The 27936-nt window shown below is 38.3% G+C and overlaps 1 protein-coding gene across 1 annotated transcript in view; it reads left to right on the top strand.

Annotated features, from left to right (window-relative positions):
- Window positions 1–27936, top strand: part of TRAPPC12 (trafficking protein particle complex subunit 12) — a 172173-nt gene that overhangs the window by 132052 nt on the left and 12185 nt on the right. Inside the window, exons 6-8 of the mRNA XM_044663615.1 lie at window positions 5847–5919; window positions 11212–11285; window positions 17467–17565. Coding sequence (XP_044519550.1) covers window positions 5847–5919; window positions 11212–11285; window positions 17467–17565 — 246 coding nt within the window. The remainder of the gene's footprint in view (window positions 1–5846; window positions 5920–11211; window positions 11286–17466; window positions 17566–27936) is intronic.

Consider the following 27936-nt stretch of genomic DNA (forward strand, 5'->3'; position numbering starts at 1 on the left):
TTCAGAGTTATAATCATCAGTTGTGCATTTGCTGACATTTTCGAATCCTCCCCTATTTCTACCCCCTTTTTCCTTATACTTTTCCCTTTTAAACCAGTGGTTTGCTATTGAGCCGCTATCCCTTATGCCCTCCCTTGATTAACTTCCCTTTCTACCCCCTCCCTTATTTTTCCCCCTCTTTTTGTTTTTAAAGGCCTTATGAATTCTCTTCCCCTTCTTCTCCCCTCCCTTTTTTTGACCTCCCCACTCCCCTGCTCCCCTTGGTTTATCCCTTCTGACTTTCTCAGAAGGGTTAGATAAGAGTTTTATGTCCCAATGGATAGTATAGCTACTCTTCCCTCTCCGGGTTGATTACTCTGAGAGTAAGGTTTGATTATTACCTCTTAATGCTCTCTTCCTCTCCTTTTATAATAGTATTTGTCCTCTCTCCCTCCCATGCCCTCTTTGTGTATAATAGAATATCCTATTTTTCTTATTCACTCAAGTTTCTCTTGGTGTCCCCTGCTATTCACCCCCTCCTTCCCATCTCCCATGTCATCTTAGATTATTTAGTGTTCCACCCTCACCCTGTGAATTATTCTTCTGATTACTATAATAGTGAATACTATAATAGTGAATAGAGTTCACTACAGAGAATTATACATAACATTTCTCTACATAGGAATACAGATAATTAGATCTCACTGAGGCCCTTAAAAAGGCAAATTTAAAAATTATAAGTTTTCTTTCTTTCCCCTATGTATCTTATTTACCTTTTCATGTTTCTCTGGATTTTTGTGGTTGGATATCAAACTTTCCATTTAGCCCTGGTCTTTTCTGTGCAAATACCTGGAATTCTTCAATTTTGTTGAATGCCCATACTTTCCCCTGGAAATATATAGTCAATTTTGATGGGTAGTTGATCCATGGTTGCAGGCCCAGCTCTCTTACCTTTCTGAATATCGTATTCCAAGCCTTGCGATCTTTTAGCGTGGAGGCTGCGAGATCCTGTGTGATCCTGATTGGTGCTCCTTGATATTTGAATTGTTTCTTTCTGGCTTCTTGTAGGATTTTTTCTTTTGCTTGGAAACTCTTGAATTTGGCAATTATATTTCTGGGTGTTTTCTTATCTGGGTCGAATGTCGCAGGTGTTCTATGAATCCTTTCAGTGTCTATATTGCTCTCTTTTTGTAGGACTTCAGGGCAATTTTGCTGAATTATTTCTGTTAGTATGGAGTCCAGGTTTCTATTAATTTCTGTTTTTTCTGGAAGACCAATTATTCTCAAATTGTCTCTTCTAGACCGGTTTTCTTGGTCTGTCACTCTCTCATTGAGATATTTCATGTTTCCTTCTATTTTTTCAGTCTTTTGACTTTGTTTAATATGTTCTTGTTGTCTTGAGAGATCATTAGCTTCTAATTGCTCAATTCTAGCCTTTAGGGACTGGTTTTCAGCTATGATCTTTTGGTTTTCTTTTTCAATCTGGTTCAATTTTCTTATCAGTTCATTTGATTTCTGAGCCTCACTTTCCAATTGCAAGATTCTACCTTTTAAACTGTTATTTTCTTGCCACATCTCTTCCATCTTCCTCATAATCTCAGTTTTGAACTCTTCCATAGCTTGTGAGGAGTTTTCCTTATTTGAGGAGGGTCCTGATGCTTGTTTGTTCTCCTCCTCTGTTTGCTCGGTTGTCTGGATTTTCTCTGTGTAAAAGTTGTCGAGTGTTAGACTTCTTTTTCTTGTTGTTAATCTTTCTCTTCTGAACTTCCTGATTCTGGATAGCCATTGTTAGCCCAGCAGCTTCTCAGGTTTATCCTCGTGCTCAGGGTCTATCCGCGGTCTTTTGGCTCCTGAGGTCTGAGTTCTGGTTTTTTCTAAGGTCAATCCCCCTGGTGGACCCCCTTGCTTGATCCTCTGCCGGAGGTTTCTTTACAAGTCTCAGGGCGCTTCTTCCACAGTTGTATACCCATCTGCACTGGTTCCCCACTCAGGGTTTCAGAGCTTTAGCTCCTGGTTGTGTCTGCCTCCACCCACGCCTCCGCCTGGGCCACGTTCTGCGCCCTGTGTCCGCTCTCAGTGACCTGCTCCTGCGTTCAGATTTTGTGTGCGTTCGTTAGCTTTTTGGGGTCCTAAATCTTGCTGCTCTCAGGAACAGGCTCTGGAGCTGCCAATGACTCGATGGGTGCCCCAAACTTGCTCTATTTCTTTTTAGCTGGCTTCGGCGCTATAGGTGTTGTGTGTGGAGGGGGTGGGGGTGGGGTGGTTGCTCAGCCCACGATTTAGTGAGAGCTGTTTCACCCCTTTATAGCATGGAAATGCCTCGAATCCACGTACCTTCCACGCTGTGCCCTGTTGTGGGGTTCCTCTGTTCGTCTGGACTTGTTTTTATGTCCCCTTGAGGAGTTTTGTGTGTTTCAGTCAGGAGAGGTTAGAGCTGCTTCTTACTCTGCCGCCATCTTAACCCGGAACCTCCTAATGTTGTTTTTTTTAAAAGCATAGGAAAGAGGCATGTTTATAGGTATCAAGAAAAAAAACCAGTAGATGGCAGAAACTAAAGATTAGAGGGGAAGAGATGATGGCAGGGGAAAATTGCAGGAGAAAGTGTGGAATGGGATCAGTCCCAAGAAGTAGGGTTGACTTTGCCAGGAAGCAGAGCCACTTTTCATCAAGTTATGCCAGTGTATATACCATCTTATATGCTTCTTGTCTGTGTTCTCTCATAAACCTTCCATAAAGTCCTCCTTCTATGCATAAATATTGGTATAGCACTCAGGTACTCTGGCTTTTATTGATTGCTTATACTACATGACCAGCCAGCCTCCGTTTCTGATCATATACAGATTATACCAAAAGTCTTAATGTAGATTTAGTCTATTGAGACTTAGTGGACAAACTGGTAGTCAGGAAAACTTGTGGTCAAGTCTTACCTCTGACATATCTTGTCTGATCCTGCTCAATACATTTAACCTGTCAATGTTCCCGGTAATTCTGCCATTTGGTATGGATGGAGAGGGTTTCCTCACCAGGAGCTTCATATTCTAATGAAATCACATATAGAGATCCAGAAAGTAAATTCCCTTTGCTTTTTCTTACAAGTAGGTCATCATTGGGAGAAGGCTTCAACCTACTTAGACCCACCATGCACTACTTAGAACCATCATTGCTCTTTAGGTCACCCATAGTTTTTTGTTTTTTTTCCTTTGAAAATTATGGTGTTTTAAAGATTCCCAACTGAGAGAACATCAGTATTAAAAAGATGGGTTTTTGTGTCAGGAAATATGTTGAGATTGTTAAAAGTATTGCACAGTTTCCCAAATGTAATTCAGCCTGCTCATTTCCTCCCATTCAATTTTGGGTCCAATTCATTTTCCAAACTGACAGCTTTTTTTTTTGAATAGGTCTGGTTGAAGCTTTTGCAGTTATAGTTAGTTCTCATCTTCACTTCCTCTCCTAATTCAGTTTTGATTTTGACCACGCTAACTAGTCAGTGATCCAATTGCCTGAAAAAAAGCTGATTCTCAAATAACACTCACATTAGTAATTGTTTTTTCCTGTCAAGATATAGTCAGTTTTGTTTTTTGTGGTATTATTCATTGTTTGCTATGTCCAGTACCTTCTGATTTTCTTCCTAAAGAAAACATTTGTGTTATACAATTACCGGAGCAATTTTATTGTCTTTGGCTTGTTTCTTAAACCTGAATCATATTTTTCAATATTTTTTCCATCCTTCCCCATGCCCTCCTTTAGTATTGAAGTCACGTGTCAAAGTATGTGTTGGCATGGTTTTAAATAGGTTTGTCAAGTTCTTTATAGACCTAAGAAATATAGTATTTTATTCAAGGAATAGCATGTGGGACAGCATGGCCGGATCAGAGAGTGCTGGAGCAGAATAAAGTATAAGTAGAATGGGAAAGATAGGTAGAGGTATAATGTGATAAGGCCTAAGGCATGAAGAACAATTAGAAGCTGTTATTGCAATAATTCAGGTAAAAGATTATGAGGGCTTGAACTAGAGTGATGAATATTGGAATGGAGAGAAGGGAACATATTAAGAGATGGTATAAGGTAGAAACTATAATATTGACAATGAATTGTATGTGGTGGGGTGACTTAATATCACACGGAGGTTGCAAGTCGAGATGGCCTAGAGGATGGGGCTGTCTGTAGTAACAGAGAAGTTTGTAAGAGAAGAGGATTTGAGTTCTATTTTGAACATGTTGAATTTGAGGTGCCTAAGAGATATCCAGACCAAGATGTCCAGTACATTATTGGCGATTCATATCTGTAGCTCAGAAGAGAAAGGAGGGATAGATATATAAATCTTGGGATCATCTGCTTAGAGATAATAATTGAACCCATGGGAGCTGATGAGATCATCAAATGAGAATATATAAGGAAAAAAAGAAAAGAGGGCTCAGTTCAGAGCCTTAGGGGACACTCATAGTTAATGGGTGTACATGAATGAAGAACCAGAAACAGAAACTGAGAGGAAAGGCAGACAAGTAGAAGAAGTGCTTGATAAAGGAATCGTATATTAGAAGTGCTTAAGAAATATTTCCTAAAATGAATTGAATTAGTAGATATAGAAGTGAGTGAGAAAGGAAGGAAAGCAAAGATGTAAAGGAGTGATCTTTAGAAAGAAACAGAAACTATTTAAGGCGACAGTTGGGGATAATTTATATGCTATATTTAAAAAGACTACAGTACCTCTTCATACTCCTGAGGAATCAATTTGATATTTTGCAAAAGTTAGTAATCATTCTCATGTGGAACATACTTGATATTTTGCTTTTTAAAAAATGCATCTATCCTCTGTGTATCCTCTTATTGCTTTATGGGTATCATAAACATGAACTCCACCATCAGCTGGAGTACAAATGGCACTCTTCATTTATAGGCTCTATCTCACTATGATAGTAATCAATGATTTTTGTTATGGGTCTATATGAAGCATTCCTCTATGAACTGGTTTTCATAAAGGATTATGATTTGTGAATAATCTGTTCCTCCTAGAAGTATGTATGGTAAATCCAGAGCCTTGGGAATAGCAGTGTCCTGTAGACCACTAGTAGCCAGGTGACTTAGTGGATAGAGCACTGGACCTGGAGTCAAGAAGTCTCAAATTCAAATCTAGCCTCAGACATTTACTAGCTATGTGACCCTGGGGAAGTCACTTAATCTTTATTTACCTTAATCCACTGGAGAAGAAAATAGCAAACTAATCCAGTATTTTTGCTAAGAAAACCCCATAGACAATATGGTCCACAGAATCATGAAGAGTTGGCATGAATGGCTAAACAACAATTAAACTACTGGCTCTGCTTCCAACTGCCCCTGCAGCCATTATCCAGGGGTCCTCCATCCCCATCCTTACCAATCAATACCAACCTCTTACCAATTGCTCTTCATGGGTATGTAAGCCCAAGAGCCTTCAGGAAGAGAAGCAGCATCCTCAGGCTACCAGCCATGGATTCCCTGCCCTAGGAAAAGATTCTTTTGAACCACCTGGCAACTCCCCTCTGTCCCCGCTTCAGTCACTAAGGTTTCAGAAAAGAAATTTCTCACCTCAAAGTCCTTGGCACAGTGAATGGGTAAACATCAGAAATGGCATATAATTTTATTAATCAAAGTGACACTAAAATAGATACATTACCCCAGCACAGGACCTATCCTTCTGACTTGGACCTAAAAACCTTATATCTTGTTTTCTCCTACTTTGTCATACTATTCTTTAAGTATTTCAGCACTTTGCATAGTGCTTTATATCTATAGTACTGCTTATTAAATATATACCCATTACTTGAAAATTATACCAGATCTAAGAAACAAACTCATTTTTGTTTTTGTTTTTTAAATAATTACTATAGATACTGAGAAATTTGGAACAAGGCTTAGCTGAAGATGGGAGCATGAGTAACATTACACAAGAAAACAGGAATGGTGAGTATTTCCCTTCCACTATGCCTTCTGGAATACCTGCTCCATATTTAACAGATTTCTTTTCACTTTAAACTTCTACCCTTCCTTCTCACTCCTTCCATCTTCTGATACTCACTGAGATTTAGCTTCCTCCTAATAACACTACTTCCTACCCAGACATACTTTCTGATAGTAGTTACATTTTCTCTCATAACCCCCAACTCACTGGTTGTGATAGACGAGTCAGAATTCTCCTTGCTCTTCATTGCCAATTTCATTGACTTAGAAGTTCATGCTACCAACTATATTACCCATTTCATGTCCTGATGACATTTTTCTATCAATTCCTAGAATATTTCCCTTCCTTTCTTAATGAGTTCAGTCCCTGACTTATGGGCTTTCCATCCCACCTCTGCCCTCACTGTAGAGGACTTTACCTCTCCCTCGGTGCCCTAACTTCCCAGTTCCTCAATATAATCTATTCCTATCCATTCACTTCAGCTATACACATAGATGGTCATATCCTTATTATTGCTGTCATCCTTAAGTGTTCCATTTCTAAATTGACATTCTGAAATTCCTTCATCTGATCATAATATGTTGTCATTCTGTCTGACTCTATGACTTATGACCCCTAACTGTTCTTTGTCCTCACCATGACTTCCCGTCCCATCACCCCTCACTTCTTTTCCCAGGTCATCAGCCACACACTGGATTCACTCTTCTTTCCCTCTCTTATCCTGATGGTGAACCAGTTCAGCTCTATATTCTCCCCTGCCCTTGAATCCCTTGCACCTTTATCCTATCATCAGTTCTGACTTATTAAACCCCTACCCTAGATTACATTACTGCCACCATCATCTTTCTTCATTCCTATTCTTGTGCTGCTGAATGGAGCTGGAGAAAAAGCACAAAATCATGCTAATTAGGTCCACTACTAATCCATTCACTATTCCACTTACTATCTTCTCCTCAAACTGCTTACCTTACCTCCTCTTCCCCTCCCTTTCAGCTAAGGACCTGGCTATATATGCTTCAATGAAAAAACTGAAGCTCTTTGCTGAGAGCTCCTACTTCACTCAGACATCTCTACTTTCTTCTCCTTCGTTTCTGTATTAGATTAAGAAGTAGCTCAGATACTTGTCAAGGCCAATTCCTCTACATTTTCTCCTTTCTCTGTCTCTGTCTCTCTTTGTATGCACCCCCCCCCAACCCCTGTTATCTTTATTCTCTCCCTGTTTCTACTGGCTTCTTCCCTGCTGCCTATACACATACCCAAGTATCCCACATCCTTAAATCTTCACTTGATTCTATCATCCCTACTACCTGTCATCCTATATCTTCTCTACTTAGTCACTTCACTCTGTAGTAGATCATAAAAATCTTCTTTTAAATTGTGCCTTAAGCATAGATCTGTAAGATTTAGAATTGGTTTGACTACATATATGAATTAAAATAATTGAATTGGGGGGCAGCAGGGTGGCTCAGTGGATTGAGAGCCAGGCCTAGAGACAGGAGGTCCTAGGTTCAAATCTGGCCTCAAACACATGCCAGCTGTGTGACCCACCCTGGGCAAGTCACTTGACCTCCATTGCCTACCCCTTGCCACTCTTCTGCCTTGGAGCCAGTTACACAATATTGACTCCAAGATGGAAGGTAAGGGTTTAAAAAAATAATAATAATAATTGAATTGTGTTCACTGTTTATAAAATTAACTCTTAAATCAGAGTCTGTTAGCAGCTCTTAACAATTTAGTTTAATAGAGATATAGTAAAAGGGAGAGATGCAGGAAGTAGAAAATATTTCCTAGCTAGCTATTCTATAGTAGCTGTCCAAAGAAGTCCAGCTCACCATCTGGCAAGGGCTCCCTCAAGTCCTGATCTCCATGTGGAGTCACAGTAGTCTCTTAAGCCAGAAGTCACAGTGGTGTCTTCAGCAAGGGTTCTACCAATGCAATCTCTAGTCACTCACACAGCAAGCCTCTCCAATGCAGAAAGCTCCAGTCCAGAACAAGTGTGGGAAAAGATTACTGCCTCTCAGAATCTCCCTTCAACTCAGCTCACCAAGGCTATTAGGTCTTGTCTTTTATACCCCTTTTCCCACGTTACTTTCTGTCTCTTCCCCCTCTTCACAAGAACCCAGAAACCAATCACAGCCTTTCAATTTGCCTAGCACTTCCCAGGTGGGGGGGATTGGGGTAAGGGGAGCATGCTTTGTGGCCTTTGGGGGTGTAAACTAGTAGGTGACTTGTGAACTCTCTTACCTAGTGACTTACCAAGTGCTAAGTACATTAAAAATAAACAGTCTAATTTCTCTTCGCAGATCTAATGGAATCTTAATGTCATTTGTTCACCTCTTCCTAAAGGGAAGATCTAAACATGCTACCCTCTATTCAATAAATTGCAGTGATGCCCTGTTACCTCCAGGATCAAAATATAAAACCCTCTCTTTGGCTTTAAAGGTCACCATAACCTGGCTTCTCCTATCTTTCCATTCTTTTTACATCTTACTGCCTTCCAAGTCCTCTGTGATCCTGGGATAATGGCCTTCTTGCTGTTTTTTGTTCTAACTTTGCCTTTCTCAGTTCTGGACATCTTCTCTACCTCCTGCCTCCCCTGGCTTCCTTAAATCTTAGCCAAAACCCTACCTTCTCCAAGAAGCCTTTCCTGATCACCTTAATGCTAATGCCTTCCCTCTGTTGATCATCTCCCATTTATCTTTTATATATGCTCTTTGTACATAGCTGTCAAATGTTGTCTCCTTCTCTTGAGTGGAGCTTCTCAAGGGCAGATGCTATTTTTGCCTCTTTTTATCCCCAGTATATAGCACAGTGCCTGGCACATAGTAAGTGCTTAATAAATGTTTGTTGATTTGATTTTACTTGTACATCCTACTGTATACCATACTTCCTTTTATATACTTTTCATTGCTTGCCCAAATATTCCAGTTTATCACAAGATATAGACATAAGTCTTTTAAAAAATACTTTTGTGTTAATCATCTGAAATGATGGCCTAGATCAGTGGTTCCCAAACTTTTTTGGCCTACCACCCCCTTTCCAAAAAAAAATATTACTTAGCCCCCTGGAAATTAATTTTTTTAAATTGTAATAGCAATTAATAGGAAAGATAAATGCACCTGTGGCCATCACCACCTCCCTGGATCGCTTGCAGTACCCACCAGGGGGTGGTGGCGCCCACTTTGGGAATCACTGGCCTAGATGTTTTTATTAAATTGACCCCAAAAATTATTTTATAATTTAAGAATGAACAAGTAAAAAATATGCCAAGGACAGGAAAACCCCTCCTTTTTCATTGTCACTTTGCTTCCACCATTACTCTTACTCTGGGTACTCTTTAGGGCAGTGATGGCTTTTAGAGATGGAGTGCCGAACCCCCCCCACACACACCCCACTATGCCATGCCCCTCCCACACCACATGCTGGTACCCTCCTCCCTTACCCCACACTGGGAAGGGAGAAAGAGCTTCCATTGGGCTGCTGGCTGGAGGAGTGGGTGAAGTGAGGAGTCTCCTCAGCAAGTATAAAATGGGGAGGGGAGTGGCCCAAGCTTTCTGCTCCCCTCCAGTTCTGCTGCCTGTGAGTCACCCACCCTACCCCCTCAGTGTTCCCATTGGGCTGCTGGGCAGAGGAATGTCGAATGTGAAAAAAATGTCATCAGGCACAGTGAAGAGAGGGAGGGGAGCAGCTCCGCCCAAGTTCCTCTGCCTTTCTAATAATGAACGTGGGGGGGGGGGGGCAGGAGTGGATGGAGGAGGGAGGGTAGCCCCATGTCCACAGAGCCATCTTTGCCACCTGTGCCATAGGTTTACCATCACTATCTTAGGGTGTTCAGAAACTTACCAATTAGGCCACTTTCAAACCATTCTTTTATTTAGCAAACATTCCTTAAGCACAATAGTTGGGGGTGGGGGGAAGGCAGAAAGTTTAGATTAGATCATAGTCCCTGCCCTTAGTGAGGATATAACACATCTTCAGGTAACTAAGGGAGAAGGTAGGATTGGGTAGACTTGTTATATTATTCATGTAGGGACCTCCCAGTATGGAAACTGGCTTTACCAGTGCAAATTAGGCATTTGTCTATAATTAGAGTCTTAGAAAGTTACCCAAGGCAATAAGAAATGAAATAAATTAGCCATATTAAGAAAGCCAGCATTTGTTGAAGACAGGAGTTTTGAGTTTGACTCAAGTATCCTTGGCTCTAAGGCCAACTCTTTGTCCTCTGCCCCATCTTTTGGTGAAATTTATAAATGATTGAATATTCTAATGCACTTCCATGTTGTGGCTGTGTTTAAAACAGCAATGAGGCCCATGATTTCATAGATGTAGGCAGCTCCTGGTAGAAAAAACTCTCTCTCCTAATACATGTTAGCTTATGGGCTTGACTGAGGCAAAGTTGCCTAGGGAACAATGAAGTTTCATGATTTGCTCAAGATAACACTACCTACCAGTGTGGGTTAGAGGCAGAGTCTATCTTTCTAGTTTCAAGGCCAGCTTTTCATCCATTGTCTGTTGACCCCCAACACCAACTTTATACCTTTTTACTTTTGACTCTTGGGAGTGCTTTAGGGTCATTATTTAATCCTCATAACCAGCTTTATGAGGTAAGCAAGGCAAGGGTCATTGTCCCCATTTTGTAGATGAGAAAACGTAAGTCCTTAGAAGGAAGGTATTATCCCAGATCTCAGTGGCAGGACCCATGGTTGCTGGCCCTAAGACAAGGCCCTTTTTGGCAGTATAGACTTTTCTACCCAAAGGTTTGACCCAAGAGTAAAAAGACAGCTGGTTCCCCCCCGGAGGCCTCAGATCCAGAAAGCCTTATTGCTCCTCAGTGACTCCTGCTTGGAAACCAGTGTCCTCTAGCTATGCTGGTCACTTTACTTTTGGAGCTGATTAATTCCTAACCTGCTAAAGGACATGATGTAGATGGTCTTAATAATTCCCATTTACTGAGGTTACCTTCTTTTTATCCTCATTTTAGAAAATGTGGCACTTGATTGTAGCATTTAGTCTTTTTTTCTGTAGTGAAAGCTGAGCAATTGCCCTGTTGTTCTGTGTTTTTGAATCCTTGTTTCAGACATTCTGTTTGTAGAACCAGTTGGGGGTTAGTCCCTACATGGGGACAGTATTTTCTGGCTCATGGTGGAGCCTGACAGCATAGTAAAAATCCTAGGCTAAAACCCAGTGTTAACACGGGGATCTTTTAAATCAGAATTCACAGAACCCAATAATTGATGGCTAGAAAGAACCTCTAATTTATTTGTGCACATTCACAAGCTGCTCTTATTTTCCAGCCTCTGTTCAGCTGTGGAGGTCACGTCTGGGCCGGGTGATGTACTCCATGGCAAACTGTCTGCTAATGATGAAGGTACGTGGGCGGCAGTAACTGCAGAGCTGCCGTATATTCTGGAGTAGGATGTCAGGAAGAAAAATGGAGGAGAATCACTGGTGCATTCTGGATCAGGGAAAAGCTACCTGACTAAGCATGAAGGTTTAGCTTAGCAGAGAATTAATTAGGCTAAATAACAGCATATTTAATAGATAGCTAAGTGCAGTAATATACTTCAAGGCTATATCTATGCTTATTCCTTCTGAAATCAATTCAAATAGAATATAGAATTTGCATTTTTAAATTGAATTTTTCAAACACTGAGCTAAATACTGTAATTAGAGCCAATTACTTGCTCCCTCTCTCATCTTTTCCAAACTCTGTCTCATGAAAGGTCTTTGGTTGTGCATACTCAGTATGCTAGTGGTGTTTTGGGCCTTTTTCTCTTATTATTTTAATTTTGATGACATTTAGAGACAGCATCAAGTTTGGTGTATGTTTTACCCCAAAGCTTTCAACCTCCTGGGAGAAAATCTGAAAGATAAAGAATCTTGACAGAGTAATGCTAGACAATTTTTTTTTTACTGAGCTGCTCTTCTGAGCATTTTTATCCCAGGTTGTGCAAGTGTTTTTTACTTCTGTGTGTACAAAAAACTGGGACTGCCCACACCTTCTGTTTCCCTCTCAACCACAGGAATCAGAATGTCCTGATGATCATCTGGTGGCACAACCCACAGGCAGCACAGACCAGAAGCTTAATGCTTCTGTATGAATCAATTAGCAGCAAACACCCAAGAGCAACACTATTAGCACTCTACCTGCTATTATAAGACAGAGATCATAACTTCTCCCACACTCCAAGTTTTCAGGCTGCCCAAGGTCATATCTGAACCTGGTTTTCCATAAGGCAAAGCAGGCAGTTTGCCAAATGAAGAAGCTTGCTTAGGGGCTCTGTTTTTTTAACCTTGAAATATCAGTTTCCTGCCCCTAGTGAGATGGTGATCTTGAGTAGGTCTCAAAGGAATAAAGTACATAAATAAATTGGCACCATCAAGCGAGTTTAGCACACTAAGTGCTACAAAGAAAACATTATAGTAAGCTAATAGAACATATAATCCAGGCTTCGAAATGTGACATGCAGATGAGAAGCCTACCCCATGATAATCTGTTTTCTTTGTATATCCCTTCTAAAACAGAGATACATTTTGGGGATATGGACATGTAAGTTTAGAAAAATCACACTTTTTTTAAAGCTCCTACCTTCCATCTTAGAATTAACACTATATTGGTTCCAAGGCATAAGAGTGCTAAGGGGTAGGCAATGAGGGTTAAATGACTTGCCCAGGGTCACACAGCAAGGAAGTGTCTGAGGTTAGATTTGAACCCAAGACCTCCAGTCTCTACGCCTGGCTCTCAATCCACTGAGCCACCGAGCTGACCCCTAAAACCCATTGTTTTTCAACAATAAGATACATACTACCTCTTTCACCTTGAGTAAGTCTGCCCTCCCTGGACCTGTTGACTCATTTGCAAAATGAAGAGATTGACCTAAATCTTCTCTAAGGCCCTTTTCCCACTCTTAAATTCTATGATCTTAAATATTTCAATAGGCCCTTCTAGCCTATAAAATTATATGGTTTATATATCTAGGGCTATCTCTTTTACATCAACATATATTCTTTTTATAAAAAAATCAATGACTTTCTTTAGGACTTACTGTTTTTCAGCATTCCTGAAATATTTCTGGTACTGCTTGCTATCAGCGTTCTGCCTTTGTCCTATTCCTACAACAGTTCTTTCCACCTTCTATATACGTCAACAGAATTTCATAAGCTAACAACTCCACGACCTGTCTTGAAATAAGGCCTGTGTGCAGCACCTCCCCTCCAGGTGCTCTGTTAAGCAAAACCACTTCCTCTGAACTACTTGTCCACATTTCTAGAAGTCTCAGTGTAGCCCTCTGGAGTCCTATAGTTCATTCACTCTGCCCATCCAAAAGCAGGTCATGCTCTCTAGCAGCCTCCAGAGCAACCAGGACTGAAATCTCCCACCTGGCCACCTGAGGTAAAACTGATGGAGCGCCCCCACCCCCTATGGTCATTTTGCACTTCACCTAGAATGTGCCCAGCTTGCCAGAACATTCTTATGCAAAACACCTTTTGAACTTGCAGCTTTGATGTTTCTTTATGCTCCAGGTCTAAAACTCCTCTAAAAGGATTAAAGTTACCTGTTAAGCTGGTGAGTTTTCATTTGAATTTTTAAGATGCCTCAATAGAAAATGGTCAAATAAAGGCAAAATTGGTCCCCTTTTTATAGTCCATAATTTAATAACAGCAACATTTACCAAAATCAGTTCTTTGTTTTTGTGTGTCACAACTCTATAAAATGGCATGGTGTGTTTTTAAAGGAAATTTTACAGAGACTAAATTCTAATTTTAATGTTCAAATTAATCTTTTCATTTTCAAGTGTAAAAGAAATGAAAATTTCTAGTTTGGGCTATTTTGAGTTGATGCAATCTGTTGCCATCTAGTGAGTAGATGTGTTATTGCAGTAGGATGTCCTTTTGTATATATATATATGGTTAGCCTTTTAATTGGATTATTTGTATGAGCTAATGATGTTATTTAATCAACCATTTAATAAATTTTAATAACATCCCTGTTAAAGTGAAATAAGCATTAATTTAACTTTTAGGATGAGAAATTCAACACAGACATTCTAATAGTTTGCTTTAGCTCCACATTTTGGCATATTATTCTATTAAAATATTGCTGGGATCGGTCAAATGATATTACCTTTTTCTTTACTGTTCTTATTTTTTTTAAGTTTCTTCATATCCGTAGATGTTAAAAAATCAAAATTTCATCCAGTTTACTTTGGGTTTAGATGTATGAGATATAGGTCACCTTACTTTAGTGGCCAGGCAGCAGCTCAAGGATACTTTCATGATTTCTACCCTTGACACTTCCCTACATAACTTGGAATTTTCATGTATTTTAAATGGTAGTGTGACCTCATAAATCACATACTCACTTGTCTAAATTATGCTATACCCATCATTTCTGGTTCTGAAATGCCTGTAAATCTAGTTTAATGTCACATTTTGGAGGTGCTGGGTAGTACAGTAGATAGAGTGTCAGACTTAAGAGTCAGGAAGACTCATTTTCCTGAATTCAAACCTGGCCTCAGATTACTAGTTGTGTGAGTCCTGGGCAAGTCATTTAATCCTGTTTGCTTCAGTTTCTTCATCTATAAAATGAACTGAAAAAGGAAATGAAAAACCACTCCAATATCTCTTGCCAAGAAAATTCCAGATGGAGTTACAAAAAGTTGAATACAACTCAACAACAACAAAAGTTTCTCATTTTATGATACTGGAGGTCATAGCTAGAAATCTCCCATAGGGAGCAAGGAATCCAGGAGCTATAGGTAGCAATTACTTCTTGGTTTTCCATTGAGTTCTGGGATCCCACTTCCAAAAGATTGTATACTTAAATATAATGACAGCCTACTTATGTCACTATGACCATCTCTTATCTTCTGAAGATTTCTCCTCCTGGTGTCAGGTTTCTTTTTCTGTAGTCTGCAAATCAGTTTACTATACTAATTGGCTTCAGTGACAAATTGATCCACCTTCTTACCTGTCCACTCCACAGGGCTGTTGTGGGAGGAAAGCATTGTTATTATATAGTAATGTGTTTCCTTAGCATCACAAAACTCCAGAAAGTACAGAGGTTGTAAAATAGTATGGCCTTAGACTGGGAACTTTGAGCTAAATATATATATATATTCTTCCTCTCACTCATATACACCCTTTACCCTAAAGGGGGTTGGTGGCGTCATCTCCAAAATGGCAGGAGGAGCAGTTTAGTTTGTATGAAGTGTGACATGCTCTCTACACTGACTAAAAACAGGACAGCTACTGCCCCAGTTACCGAGAAGCAGTGACAGGTAGTAAGAGGCAGTAGGAGCAGGAAGCCAAGGTGTACACTGTATGGTTGTACAGCTTATCTGGCTTTGAATAAAATTAGTTTTAATGAGCTACACTTGAAATTAGTAGGCTGTAAGGAAAACCTGGAGCCTTATATTTTTTTTTCCTGCCAAATTGGAATTTTATATGTTGCCTGTCTTTCTTTATAACATTCCAATTAGGAAACTAGTTACTCCAAGCCCCAGCTAGGATACAATTTGGTAAGCAGAAGAATAAGAAAATAAATGTACCTGCTGGGATAGTAAGATTTACCATTAAAGGAAGAAAAATATAAGGGACTATATGTAGTAAATTGACCAGTTAAAAGTCCTCTTGTATATTTTTCCAAAGAGTAAATACTTCTGGTACCAGACAGAGAACTAATGACACTTAGGTGTGTGAAAAGGACCACAAAGTTTGTTTTTTGGAGTTTTGGTTTAAGTTTTTTTTTGTCTTAATATCCTATCTCAGTTCTTAATGTAAGCCATTCCAGTGTTCCATTGAGGCACACTAAATGTGAATTTATCTTAATTGGAAAATGAATAAAAAACAAGATTTACCAATTCTCATAATTTTTTTTGGCAGGGGAGAGTTAAATGTACTATCCATTTGAGATCCTAATTGCTATTTGGAAGGGAAAAAAATAAGAATAAAGAGCCGCCTGCCTAATTAAGCTAACAGGAGGCCACCAAAAGCTATCATCTCAGTGATGAATAATGGCTCATCAAGTTTTATTAGAGATAAACACTGGGAACCCCTTTTTAACACTGGTATCCGTGGACAATATTAACATAAACAAAGTATTAGATAATGTTGTCTACTCTCTGAATCTGATGATTAATGAATAATACTTCAGATGGAAGTATAATGGGGGAACTGTGGGGGTGTGGTTGTAGATCTGTCTTTATATGGAATGTAGTATTGAACAAAGCACTGAATTTGGATATGGATTTGAATCCAAGCTTTACCACTTATTCCCTGTACAGTCTTAAGTAGATCATTTCTTTTTATTCTGAACCTTACTTCTTCTTCTGTAAATTTTCTTCCACTTTTAAGACTACAGAGTAATTGAGACTAGATCTTTGATTTCACTGGTATGAGGAAAGTTCCTGATTAGGAAAATCCCTCCTACTATGGTAGATAGCACCTTCTTTGCAATTTATAGTCTTAAATAGTTGCCTAGGGGAACAGATAAGTGGCTTAATAGATTGAGAGCCAAAGCTAGAGATGGGAGATCTGGGTTCAAATATGACCTCAGTTACTTCCTAACCATGTGATCCTGGGCAAGTCACCTGATCCCAGTTGCCTAACCCTTACCATTCTTCTGTCTTGGAACCAGTACTTAGGATTGATTTTTAGACAGAAGGTAAGGATTCTTTTTCTTTCTTTTTTTTTTTAAAGGTTGCCTGGGGCATTAAGAAGTTAAGTTATTCACTATTCACATCCAGAGAAAGAACTGTGGGAGTAGAAACACCAAAGAAAAACAACTGCTTAATCACATGGCTCGATGGGGATATGATTGGGGATGTAGACTCTAAGCGATCACCCTAGTGCAAATATTAATAATATGGAAATAGGTCTTGATCAAGGGCACTTGTAAAACCCAGTGGAATTGCATGTCAGCTATATGGGAGGAGGAGAGGGAGGGAACATGGATCATGTAACCATGGAAAAATTTTCTTAATCAATAAAAAAAATTTTTTAAAAAGAACTTAAGTTATTTGCTTAAGGTCACACAGTCAATATGTGTCAGAGGAAGGGCTTAAATCTAGATCTTTCTGACTCTGAGGTCGGCTCTTTATCTACTACTCCATGCTGCTTTTCAGAGTCAACATGTATGTGTGTATATACACATGTACAAATCCATTCTCCCTAGCATATAATAGGAGGAATTAAAAGAATAAATATTTTTTTCTCTAGTGTCTACTCTGTACTGGGCATTTTGCCAAGAGTTTTTACAAATATTATCTCATTTGATCCTCAAAATAATCCTGGGAGATAGGTGCCATTATTATCCCCATTTTTCATTTGAGGAACCTGAAGCAAACAAATGTTAAGTGACTTAGTGATTTTGGATTTGAAGTTAGATCTTCCTGACTTCAAGCCAGACTCTTTTCATTGTACCACTAGTTGCTTCTACATAGTAAGACACTGAATTCATGCTTATTGACTGGCTGATTATAATGAATATGAGTAAAAGTGAAAATTACTTCTGAATTTTAAACTGTGGCTTTGTGTTCTTCTCTTAGGATTATGTACTTGCTGTTGATGCATATCATTCAGTCATCAAATATTACCCAGAACAAGAGCCTCAGCTGTTGAGCGGAATTGGAAGAATTTTCCTTCAGGTATAGCTGTGCATATTGGGTGTATGTGTGTACACATCATATATGTGACATGCATGATATTTGTACATGTACTATATGTGCACGCATGTGCATGTATACAAACATCTACATTAAATGAGTGAGACTAAAGTACTTTAGAGAGTCCACTGAAAGGTTAAAACTTAATACTATGAATCCTCTGGTTTGGTAGCTTATTATTTAATTTTTCTTTTTTCATAATTGTAAGGAAAAAGGCAAGAAAATATTTTTATTTAAACTTTCTGTGGCTATTAAAAGATTTAGTCCTTGAAAATCAGTACGGTTTTATCATATTTAGTATTAAGCCTTTTTGCCTTTGACATTATGATTACAAACCAATTGTTAAATCTTATTTTTAATGCAAACATACTGAAACTGGTTATTTTAGAAACTAGTGCTATGCAGTTAAGAAATTAGTTATTGAACCACAAAGAGTTTAATTTCAGCATAGCTGACTACTTAGTAACTTGCTAATATTTTGATTAAAAGACAGTGCTTGATCCTATAGGCATATCAAACGTAGACAAAGTAAGTGGTGATTTTAGCAAATTGTATCAATTATGCAGGCCAAAGGGGACAGCTGGGTGGCTCAGTGGATTGAAAGCCAGGCCCAGAGATGGGAGGTCCTGGGTTCAAATCTAGCCTCAGACACTTCCCAATTATGTGACCCTGGGCAGGTCACTTAACCCCCATTGCCTAGCCCTTACCACTCTTCTGCCTTAGAACCAATACCCAGTATTTTTTCTAAGATGGAAGGTAAGGGTTTAAAAAAAATAATGCAGGCCAAGAAAAAAAGAGCGACATGCCTGCAAGCAAATGTCCGAACCTCTCAATGCCCCTGAGCCACTCTCCAAGACCACAAGATGCAGCTGAGTTGCTGACCTGTATCACACACGTCCAAAATAAAAAGAAAGATGAAAAAGCCATACCACGTAAAAATCTAGGAAATTGAGCCAAATATTTTCTTTGGGTTATCTCTATATTAAAAGCCCTCAGAACATACAGAACTGCAATTTCCACTTTCTCATCCATCCATCCTTCTAAAGCACTAGGTTAGGAGCTCCTCTCCAGGACCCTATCCATTAGTGCCCCCATCTCAGTCTTCCCCTTCTTCCCCATGCAGTTCTCATAAAGGGTCACTTAGAAAGACACCTTCTTCTAATGGAAGATGTTAAGAATTAGAGGGGCTTCTCATAAGGCAAATTTGGAAGAGACGCACCTCATGGTTCTGAACAGACTCATTTGCCACTTTTCCCTAGACTTACCCATCAAGAAAAGCACAGAGTGGGGCAACTGGGTAGCTCAGTGGATTGAGAGCTAGGCCTAGAGGCAGGAGGTCCTAGGTTCAAATCTAGCCTCAGACACTTCCCAGCTGTGTGACCCTGGGCAAGTCACTTGACCCCCCCCCCCCCATTGCCTACCCTCACCGTTCTTCTGCCTAGGATCCAATACACAGAAGTTAAGGGTTTAAAAAAAGGGGGGGGGGAACAACAACACAGAGTAGAGGGAACAACAAGGTGATCATTTGAAACTAGATCCTGAAATTTTTTTCTGGATCCTTTTAAAAACAGGTTTCTCAGCATAGCAGTAATTTGCCAATCCCATTTCTGTCATATCTGCTTATAGATACCCAGAAGAATGTTTTTCCCCAGGAGAGTTTAAACTGCATGAATGCAGGGACCATTTCTTTGCTTTTGACTTTATGGCATTGGTACCTAGTACACACATAAGTAGGCATTTAATCAATGTTTGCTGAATTAAATTAAAATGAATTTCCTTACTCACAAGTATTTCCCTGCAAGTGAAAAGAAAGTTCTGTGCCTATTCTGATTTTTGAATCATAGCTTATATAATATTGTTCATTCCTAAAAATTATTTAACTGTATCTATGCCTAGCTCTCTGCCAGGCCCTAAGATCCAAAGTTTTGATAAGAATATGGTCCCTTCCTTCTGGGAGCTTAGCATCTCTTAGGGGATATGACAAACAGATCACTATAAGAGGCACAAGTTTATGAACTGTCCGTATCACTCAAGGAGCTTATTTATAGATTCCAGTGACCTTTCCAGTGTCCAGTATCCCCATGACCACCATTCAAGAGCTATTTTTTCTACCAGCAGCTTCTCTACTCTCCCTCTCTTTTCTCATATGTTACATACTATAGAGGTGCAGAAATTAAATACTATGTGAGGTCAGAGGGAGAAGGTTGTGAGACTGGTAAGTCAGGGAAAGTTTCGCTGAAGTCACAATTACTTTTAAAGGACCTATGACAATTCTGCAGGGAAGGAAAGGGCAGTTAAACAAAGGCAGAGAACGATTATGAAATGAATGAACAGAGCCAGAAAAGCTCATGGCAAGACCCAGAAATGAGGTAGGCAAATTTGGCTTTCTTCATATACGTAATATGAGCTAAGGCTGAAAAGGGACAGTGATTCCAGTGTAGAGACCCTTGAATGATAGACAAAGGAATTTGATCTTTAATGCATTGGCAGTACGGAGCTACTGAAGATTTTGGAACAGAGAAGTGACTTGGCCTGATCTTACTTGGAAAGAAATGGTATTCTGGCAATAGTATGAAGGACACATTTGTGGAAAGATCTAACAGAAATAGGGTTAATTTGAGAAAAGTGTGGCCAACAATCATATTGGCCATAAGAATTAAAAGTTATACTATTTACAATGCAAAAATGTTTTTTTTAAAATAAGGCTTATAATAAGCTAAAGTTGCTTAAAACTATTTGTGAACCTTGCCATTAGTTTCTTTCTGACTCCTCAGTGCATCAGGTAGTGAGGCTTGTTACAGGAATTCTTGAGAAAGAAAATAATGTCTAACTGTCTCTTCAGTTTAGAGAATGAGTGAGACTACAGAGATAACCTGGTGTTATACAACTCATTTTCAATAGTATTCCCAATTAGAATTTTGCTATCAGAACTGGCTTTTACCAAATCACAGTGGGAGAATAGACAAAAGAAAGGTCCTCAGCTGCATCTTGGAGTTCTCAACACTAAATCAACATTCATAAAGCTAGTCCTATACAGATGTTTCCTGTCCTCAAAAACCAGGTTCTAGCTTACTTCTACTTTGATCCTTTAGTTCAGTGGTTCCCAATTACTTAGCCCCCTGGAAATGAACTTTTTAAAAATTTTTAAAAATTTTAATAACAATTAATAGGAAAGATAAATGCACCTGTGGCCATCACTGCCTCCATGGATCGCTGCAGCACCCACCAGGGGGCGGTGGCACCCACTTTGGGAATCACCGCTTTAGTTGCTAAGTCATTTCATATGGGTACTCCCTGCAATGGTTAATTTCCCAAGCTGCCAATTATTTCTTCTCCATTGTGATCCTTGTCCACATTCACCTGTTGTGCTGGGCACCTTCCTCTTACCTCTCTTGACCTTGTGCAGATACCCACAGAACGAATATGTTATCCATCAGCTCTTTGGCACCTTTTTTGCATAACCAGCTGCCCAACTTTTTTTGATTCTTCATTTTCTTTAATGACATTTTTATGCCATGTCATCTGTAGTTCTTACTTGGTAACATTGACCAGAGTAGGGAATTTTTTTTCTATCATACATGTAAAAATGAAAGAATATTTTAAATCTTATTAAAATATTTTAAATAATACTTTGTAGTATTTTAATATTCATAATAGTATTTTATAGTATAGTATTTTAATATTTAGGATTTTAAATACTAGCATTAGGAGTATTTTATATAGTATTTTAAATATTTTGTTATAATTATATAACAATTATGTATACATAAAATATTGTTGTATCTTGTAACAATAAATAGCATTTTAAAATCATTTTTACTAAATAAAATTATATCATTTAATTCACTTTAAATGAAGGTACTGATGATTTTCCTGCTGTATTTTTCCAGCATCCCACAATAATCATCTAACATGTTAAGACTCCTCTTGCCTTGGTATTGATTTTCCAGTTCATAATTTTAATGCACATCATATGGCCCAAGTGTTATACTGATCACCTATTTTACAAAAAATGGAGTTCACATATTTTATTAACTATAGGAATAAAATTTTGTTCCTGAGATATAGGAGTTAACTTACTACTAACATAACAAAAACTATTCTGATCACTTACAAAGCATATGAAAAATTTAAGTAATTTACACTAGCATCAACAAAGTATAATTGAGAAAACTGAATTAGAAATAATAGTGATGTTTACCAAATGATGCCCTCTATCTTCTGTACTGCATTTTTTGCAAAGAATGAGGTAAAGAAATTCTACCATTAGGATCAAGTATAAACTCTTGTTTGGCATTTAAAACCTTTTCCAACTTGATTCCAACCTAAAATTCCAGCCTTATGACACATTCCTCCTTTTCATTAACACCTTGGTCCAATAAAATTGGCTTTCTTGATGCTTTTCACACATGACACCCCATCTCTTCTCTCCATGTTTTTGCACAGGTTGTTTCTCATACCTGAAATGCACACCCTCCTCACTTCTACCTTTTAGAATCACTGGTCTCTTTCAAAGCTCAGCTTATCCCTATATAAATTCCTCATTGTATTCTTTGCAAATGTTCATAAAAGTAGGTAGGACAGTGGGATAAAGTGCTTGACCTGGTTTTAGGAAGATCCAAGTTCAGATGCAGTCTCAGGTACTTTCTGGCTGTAATAAATCACTTAACTACTATCTGTCTTGGTTTCCTCATCTGTAAAATGAGAATGAAAGCAAGACCTATCTCCCAGAGTTGTTGCAAGATTAAAAATGAGATATTAGTAAAGCACTTTGCAAATTTCATAGTACCATATAACTCTGAATCATCATCATCATCATCATCATGAACACTCTAATATAAGATTCCCAAATGTTTCTTGTTGGCATCAAATGCAACAGTAAAACTAAAATTCTGCCAACTTTTTTCTCTGCGAAGAACCTGTGAACCATCCTTTCATTTAGCTACAGCTTTTTTTTTCCCCTTTGGCCTTCCGTTTTCTATTATAGAAAGACTGTCAAGATTGATACTCATTTTTTTTTTCATTCTACTTCATGTCCAGTCATTGGTCAATATCTCAAAGTGATCTTCCTAAAGCAAAGGAAGGTCTGACCATGTCACCTCCCTACTCAATAAGCTATAACATCTTCCTTTTGCCTCCAGAATTAAATATAAAATTCTCTTTTAGGCATTCAAAATTCTTTATAACTTGTCCTCCTCTTCCCTTTCCAGTTTTCATATATCTTACTTCCTCCCCTTTCCTCCCATACTATATGATCAATTGACTCTGACCTCCTCCTTGCTGCTCCTCTTACACGAGTATAGGTTGACACCTTTTCTCCAACTTAAAGTCTTAGTTATCATCTCTCTTCTTGACTTTAAAAAATGCCCCTTTATTGCCCCTTCACCAAGTGTCTCTCTTCCTTTTTTTATTTTTTAATTTTATTTTTTAGAAAAATTTTCCATGGTTACATGATTCATGTTCTTACTTTCCCCTTCACCCCTCTGCTTCCCCCCCATGGCTGATGCGCATTTCCACTGGTTTTAACATGTGTCATTGATCAAGACTTATTTACACATTGTTGATAGTTGCATTGGTGTGGTAGTTTCGAGTTTACATCCCCAATCATGTCCTCCTCAACCCATGTGTTCAAGCAGTTGCTTTTCTTCTGTGTTTCCTCTTCTGTAGTTCTTCCTCTGAATGTGGGTAGCGTTCTTTTCCATAAATCCCTCTGGATTGTCCTGGATCCTTATATTCGATTTTACCACAGTGTATCAGTCTCTGTGTACAATGTTCTTCTGGCTCTGCTCCTTTCACTCTGCATCAGCTCCTGGAGGTCTTTCCAGTTCACATGGAATTCCTCCACTTTATTATTCCTTTGAGTGTTCCATCACCAGCATATAACACAATTTGTTTAGCCATTCCCCAATGGAAGGACATACCCTCATTTTCCAATTTTTTGCCACCACAAAAAGCACAGCTATAAATATTTTTGTACAAGTCTTTTTATCTATGATCTCTTTGGGGTACAAACCCAGCAAATGGTATGGCTGGATCAAAAGGCAGATAGTCTTTTAGTGCTCTTTGGGCATAGTTCCAAATTGCCATCCAGAATGGTTGGATCAGTTCACAACTCCACCAGCAATGCATTAAAGTCCCAATTTTGCCACATCCCCTCCAACATTCATTACTCTCCCCTTCTATCATTTTAGCCAATCTGCTAGGTGTGAGGTGGTACCTCAGAGTTTACCTGTCTACCTTTGTTTCCTCATCTATAAAATGATAATAATAATAGTACCTAACTCTCAGGGTGATTGTGAGAATAAAATGAAATATTTGTAAAGTATTTTGCAAACCTTAAAGCATAATAGAAATGCTAGTCATTATTATTAATTATATAAAAAGAAAAATGGAAATCATCATGCTTTTTTCCTGACTGTAAAATCATCATGCTTTTTTTCGAGAAAGAAAAAAGACTTGAATGAAAAGTATGGAGGGGCTATGGGAAAGAACCCACCAGTATTTTCTGGCTGCCACTTAACTGTATGACCTTAGGGTAAATCTCTTCACCTCTTGGGACCTCACCTATAAAATGAGGGAGCTGGACAAGATAGAGGGGTCTCCAAGGTCCCATCCAGGTCTAGTATACTGTCATATCTGTCATGTTTAGGTGCATTTCCTATTCTGAAGGAAATGTGAAAGAACAAGAGAGAATAGCAATAGATTCAAGGATACTCTGAAGCTAGCCTAAACTGGAAATTGGTAAGTTTCCAGAGTTAGCATTCACATGTTAGAAGTTAGCAAACTACAAACAAAGACTTAGATTATTGTTTTATTGACTGTCTGAACTTAAGAAAGTAATAATAATGATGAAACTTAAGTATCTTTTTTTCTGTAGAAACATTTTTTTAAACCCTTACCTTCTATCTTAAAATCAATACTGTATATTGGTTCTAAGGCAGAAGAATGGTAAAGTTAAATGACTTGCCTGGGGTCACACAGCTAGGAAGTACCTGAGGTCACATTTGAACCTAGGACCTCCCATCACTATACCTGACTCCCCATCCACTGAGCCACCCAGCTGCCCCCAGTAGAAACATTTTTTAAAACACAAATATTTACCATCACACTGCTGGATTAGGGGAGCTCCTTCCCCTTCCCCAAAAAAGGGTCAGTGAATCACTTTGTTTTGTTCAAAAGTAATAATACACTGATTGGGAAAAATATAAACAGTGATTCTCAATGGCTTTATGTAAGTTGCACAGTGTTTTCCCCAAACAGGAACATCAGAACAACCTTTCTATAACCTTTTATAGGGAATCTCCCTTCCAATTGGACTACATATGATATTCACTGTGACACTTAAAAATAACTTAAGTGATCACATTTTCTTAGTTTGTGGCTCACTTGCTATTAAATAAGGTACTCATTTTTGTTATTGTTTTGGACAAGTGATTCTACTGGTATATGGAACTTGCATTGAGGAAGCTCCTTTTACCAATGCAAGTCAGCATCTTCTTTATAACTTATATAGTCAGAAAGGCTCATTAACCAGTTATCTCAGTGAGAGCATTTATCAGGACTTTTGTAGGGGAAGAGAGCTTTTACATCTTCTATCAAAACAAAAACTTCTTTCATTTTTTTTGTGATCAGCAAGCAAAAAGATAGTGGGGTCATATATTCTCTATACTTTTCAAGCAGTTACATAACTGAAGATGGTCATCTGCTGTGGAAAATAATCTACAGAAGCCTGCCTCATTCTTTGTTAGAGTTCTTTCAAGGATACTCTGAATGACACAGACCTTTTCTATCATAAATGTTTTATATAGATGAAAAAGTAGGTATGTAGGTTAATAGCTATTGCTATGAACTTCTTTTTCTAGTGTTAATACAGTTTTTGATCTTTTCCATGCTTTAAGAAACTTCTCTTTGCTGTATGCTGATTGCCTTTAAGATTGCATCACCTCCTGCATGGATTTTGCGTGCACACGTGTATGTGTGTGTGTGTTTACTCAGATCAAACTCTGCTTCTTTATTTCTTCTTACACACAATTTCTACTTCTTCTATAGCTGGTTGAACACTGTAGTTTTACATTCCAAATATGGTAGTTCTTCTGTCAATAATGATGAAAATAGAGTATAATAGTAATGCTGGCTCATATGTTCCATTTTTGTTTCTATTTGTTGTCCTCTGAATTTATCTATGAATGTTCTTGGAATAATCTAACTTAGATAACTTTTAACTGCCATGTTTCACTAGTCTCATTTTCTCCTCCATTGCTTTTTGTTTGAAGCAATATATTTAGTAGTCTTCCATACTCTCCTTTGTAATGTTTTGCAAACAAGGTTATAATCCTAATTAGTTTATTAATAATGTTTCAGCACTTAAAGCCAAATTCCTTTTTAAGTCAAACCATGAATTTAATACATTTCTTTTAAGTTTTAATCAAACTTTTAAAAAATATATTCATGTAAATGTACAAGAATATTGGTAATTTATAATATAGTATTAGTGCTAAAACTGATTACTTTCTCCTCTCCCTGATATTGGCATAAAAGTGACCATTCTGTGCAAATGAACCATGAGCTCCAAGTAGGTCTTACCAACCCAGAAAGTTTCAAGTATATAAGCCAGTGGTGATCTGTGTCTGTTATCTGAGTTGCCAGAAACCCATTTTCATAAGCATGGTCATGAGATGATAACTTTTTGGCCACAGTAGCTCATCCATGCTAAGTGGGGCCTGGTTGGGTGGTGGAGAAGGCAGATAGATGAAGGTATTGGAATTGGGTGGGTAATGAGGCATCTCTTGTTGATTGGTACTCTCACTAGTATCATGTGTGTACTTAAGAATTCAAGTCCTTTTTTTTTAATGATTTTATAATTTCTAAGCCCCAGTGATGTACTGTGTAGCAAATTAAACCCTGATTTAGTCAGGTTCTAATTTGAATTTTTGACCAATAGACCAGGATACTGTCAAGTTGAAAAGGAAAGGCAATATGCTCAGTGTAATAAAGAACACAAAGGTTAGGGATTTAGTGTTTCTACATCTATTTTAGTTGTCTTATGAGAACATAGATCTTGATAGAGGACATGTGTCTTGATGAAAATTTTTCAGAAATAGAAATGGCAGGTAAATTAGCATGATGTTATTTAATATAATAATATATTAGCATAATATGTCGTGGTGTTAGTATATTTTAATATAGTATGTATTATATATATTTATAATATAGCTTATTAGTATACATAAGCCATAATGCTAACATCAGGCCTAGGTTCTGGTTCTCCATCTGCCAGCAAGCCTCTCCATGTTTCACTAGACAAGTCTGCCTCCTGAGATCTCTGTTTTCTTAGCTGCAAGAGTGATAAAGTTTGCTTAAATTTTACTCTTAGATTCCTTCTAGTTCTATATAACACCTGTAATTCTATGTTCATATTGGAAAGAGTGAGGATTTTCTAGATCTGCTTGTAAAGAGGAGAAAACAGAGAAGACTTCAGAGTCTCTGGACCATTGAATTCCTGAAATAAGAGGGTGTCTCCTTTGTCAAATCTTCCAGCAGAAGAGGTAAATTCCTCAAGGACTGGGATCCTAGTGGTATATTTGCCACCTATGTGGATGCTCATTAAATGCTACTTAAGAACAATTTATAGTGCCATGCCCGGCCGTACTCCCCTGATCTAGTCCTGTGCCCTTGTTTTCTCCTTCCAATATGAAGGACAGGCATGCCTCAGAAATAATCAGTTTCTGTTCAGTTTAGCAATAAAGCCAATATCACATTAATGTGAGCCACACTAATTTTTTGGTTTCCTAGTGCATATAAAAGTTATATTTATAGTATACTATAGTCTATAAGTGTGTAATAGTATTATGTCTAAAAAAATAATGTATATACTTTAGTTAAAAAAAGACCTTACTGCTAAGAGATGCTAATCATCATTTGAGCCTTCAGTAAATCACAATTTTTTTGCTGGTGTGGGTTGTCTTACCGTTGATGACTGCTCAGGATGGTAGTTGCTGAAGGCTGGGATAGCTGTGTCAGTTTCTTAAAACAAGACAATGAAGTTTGCAACATGGATTGACTCTTCCTTTCACTGAACACTTAAAAAAGCCATTGTAGGGTTATTAATTAGCCTCATTTCAGTATTAATTGTGTTTCAGGGAATAGGGAGGCCCAAGGAGAGGGAGAAAGATAGAAAACTCAGAATACACAGAACATGTTTCATTTAAGTTCACCATCTTATATGGATGTGAGTCATGGCACCCCAAAACAGGTGGAATGATAACCTCAAAGATTACTGATCACAAATCATCACAACAAATATAATAACAATGAAAAAGGTTGAAATATCGCAAGAATTACCAAAATGTGACA

The sequence above is a fragment of the Gracilinanus agilis genome, chromosome 2, assembly GCF_016433145.1.
Source record: "Gracilinanus agilis isolate LMUSP501 chromosome 2, AgileGrace, whole genome shotgun sequence".
Taxonomy (NCBI): domain Eukaryota; kingdom Metazoa; phylum Chordata; class Mammalia; order Didelphimorphia; family Didelphidae; genus Gracilinanus; species Gracilinanus agilis.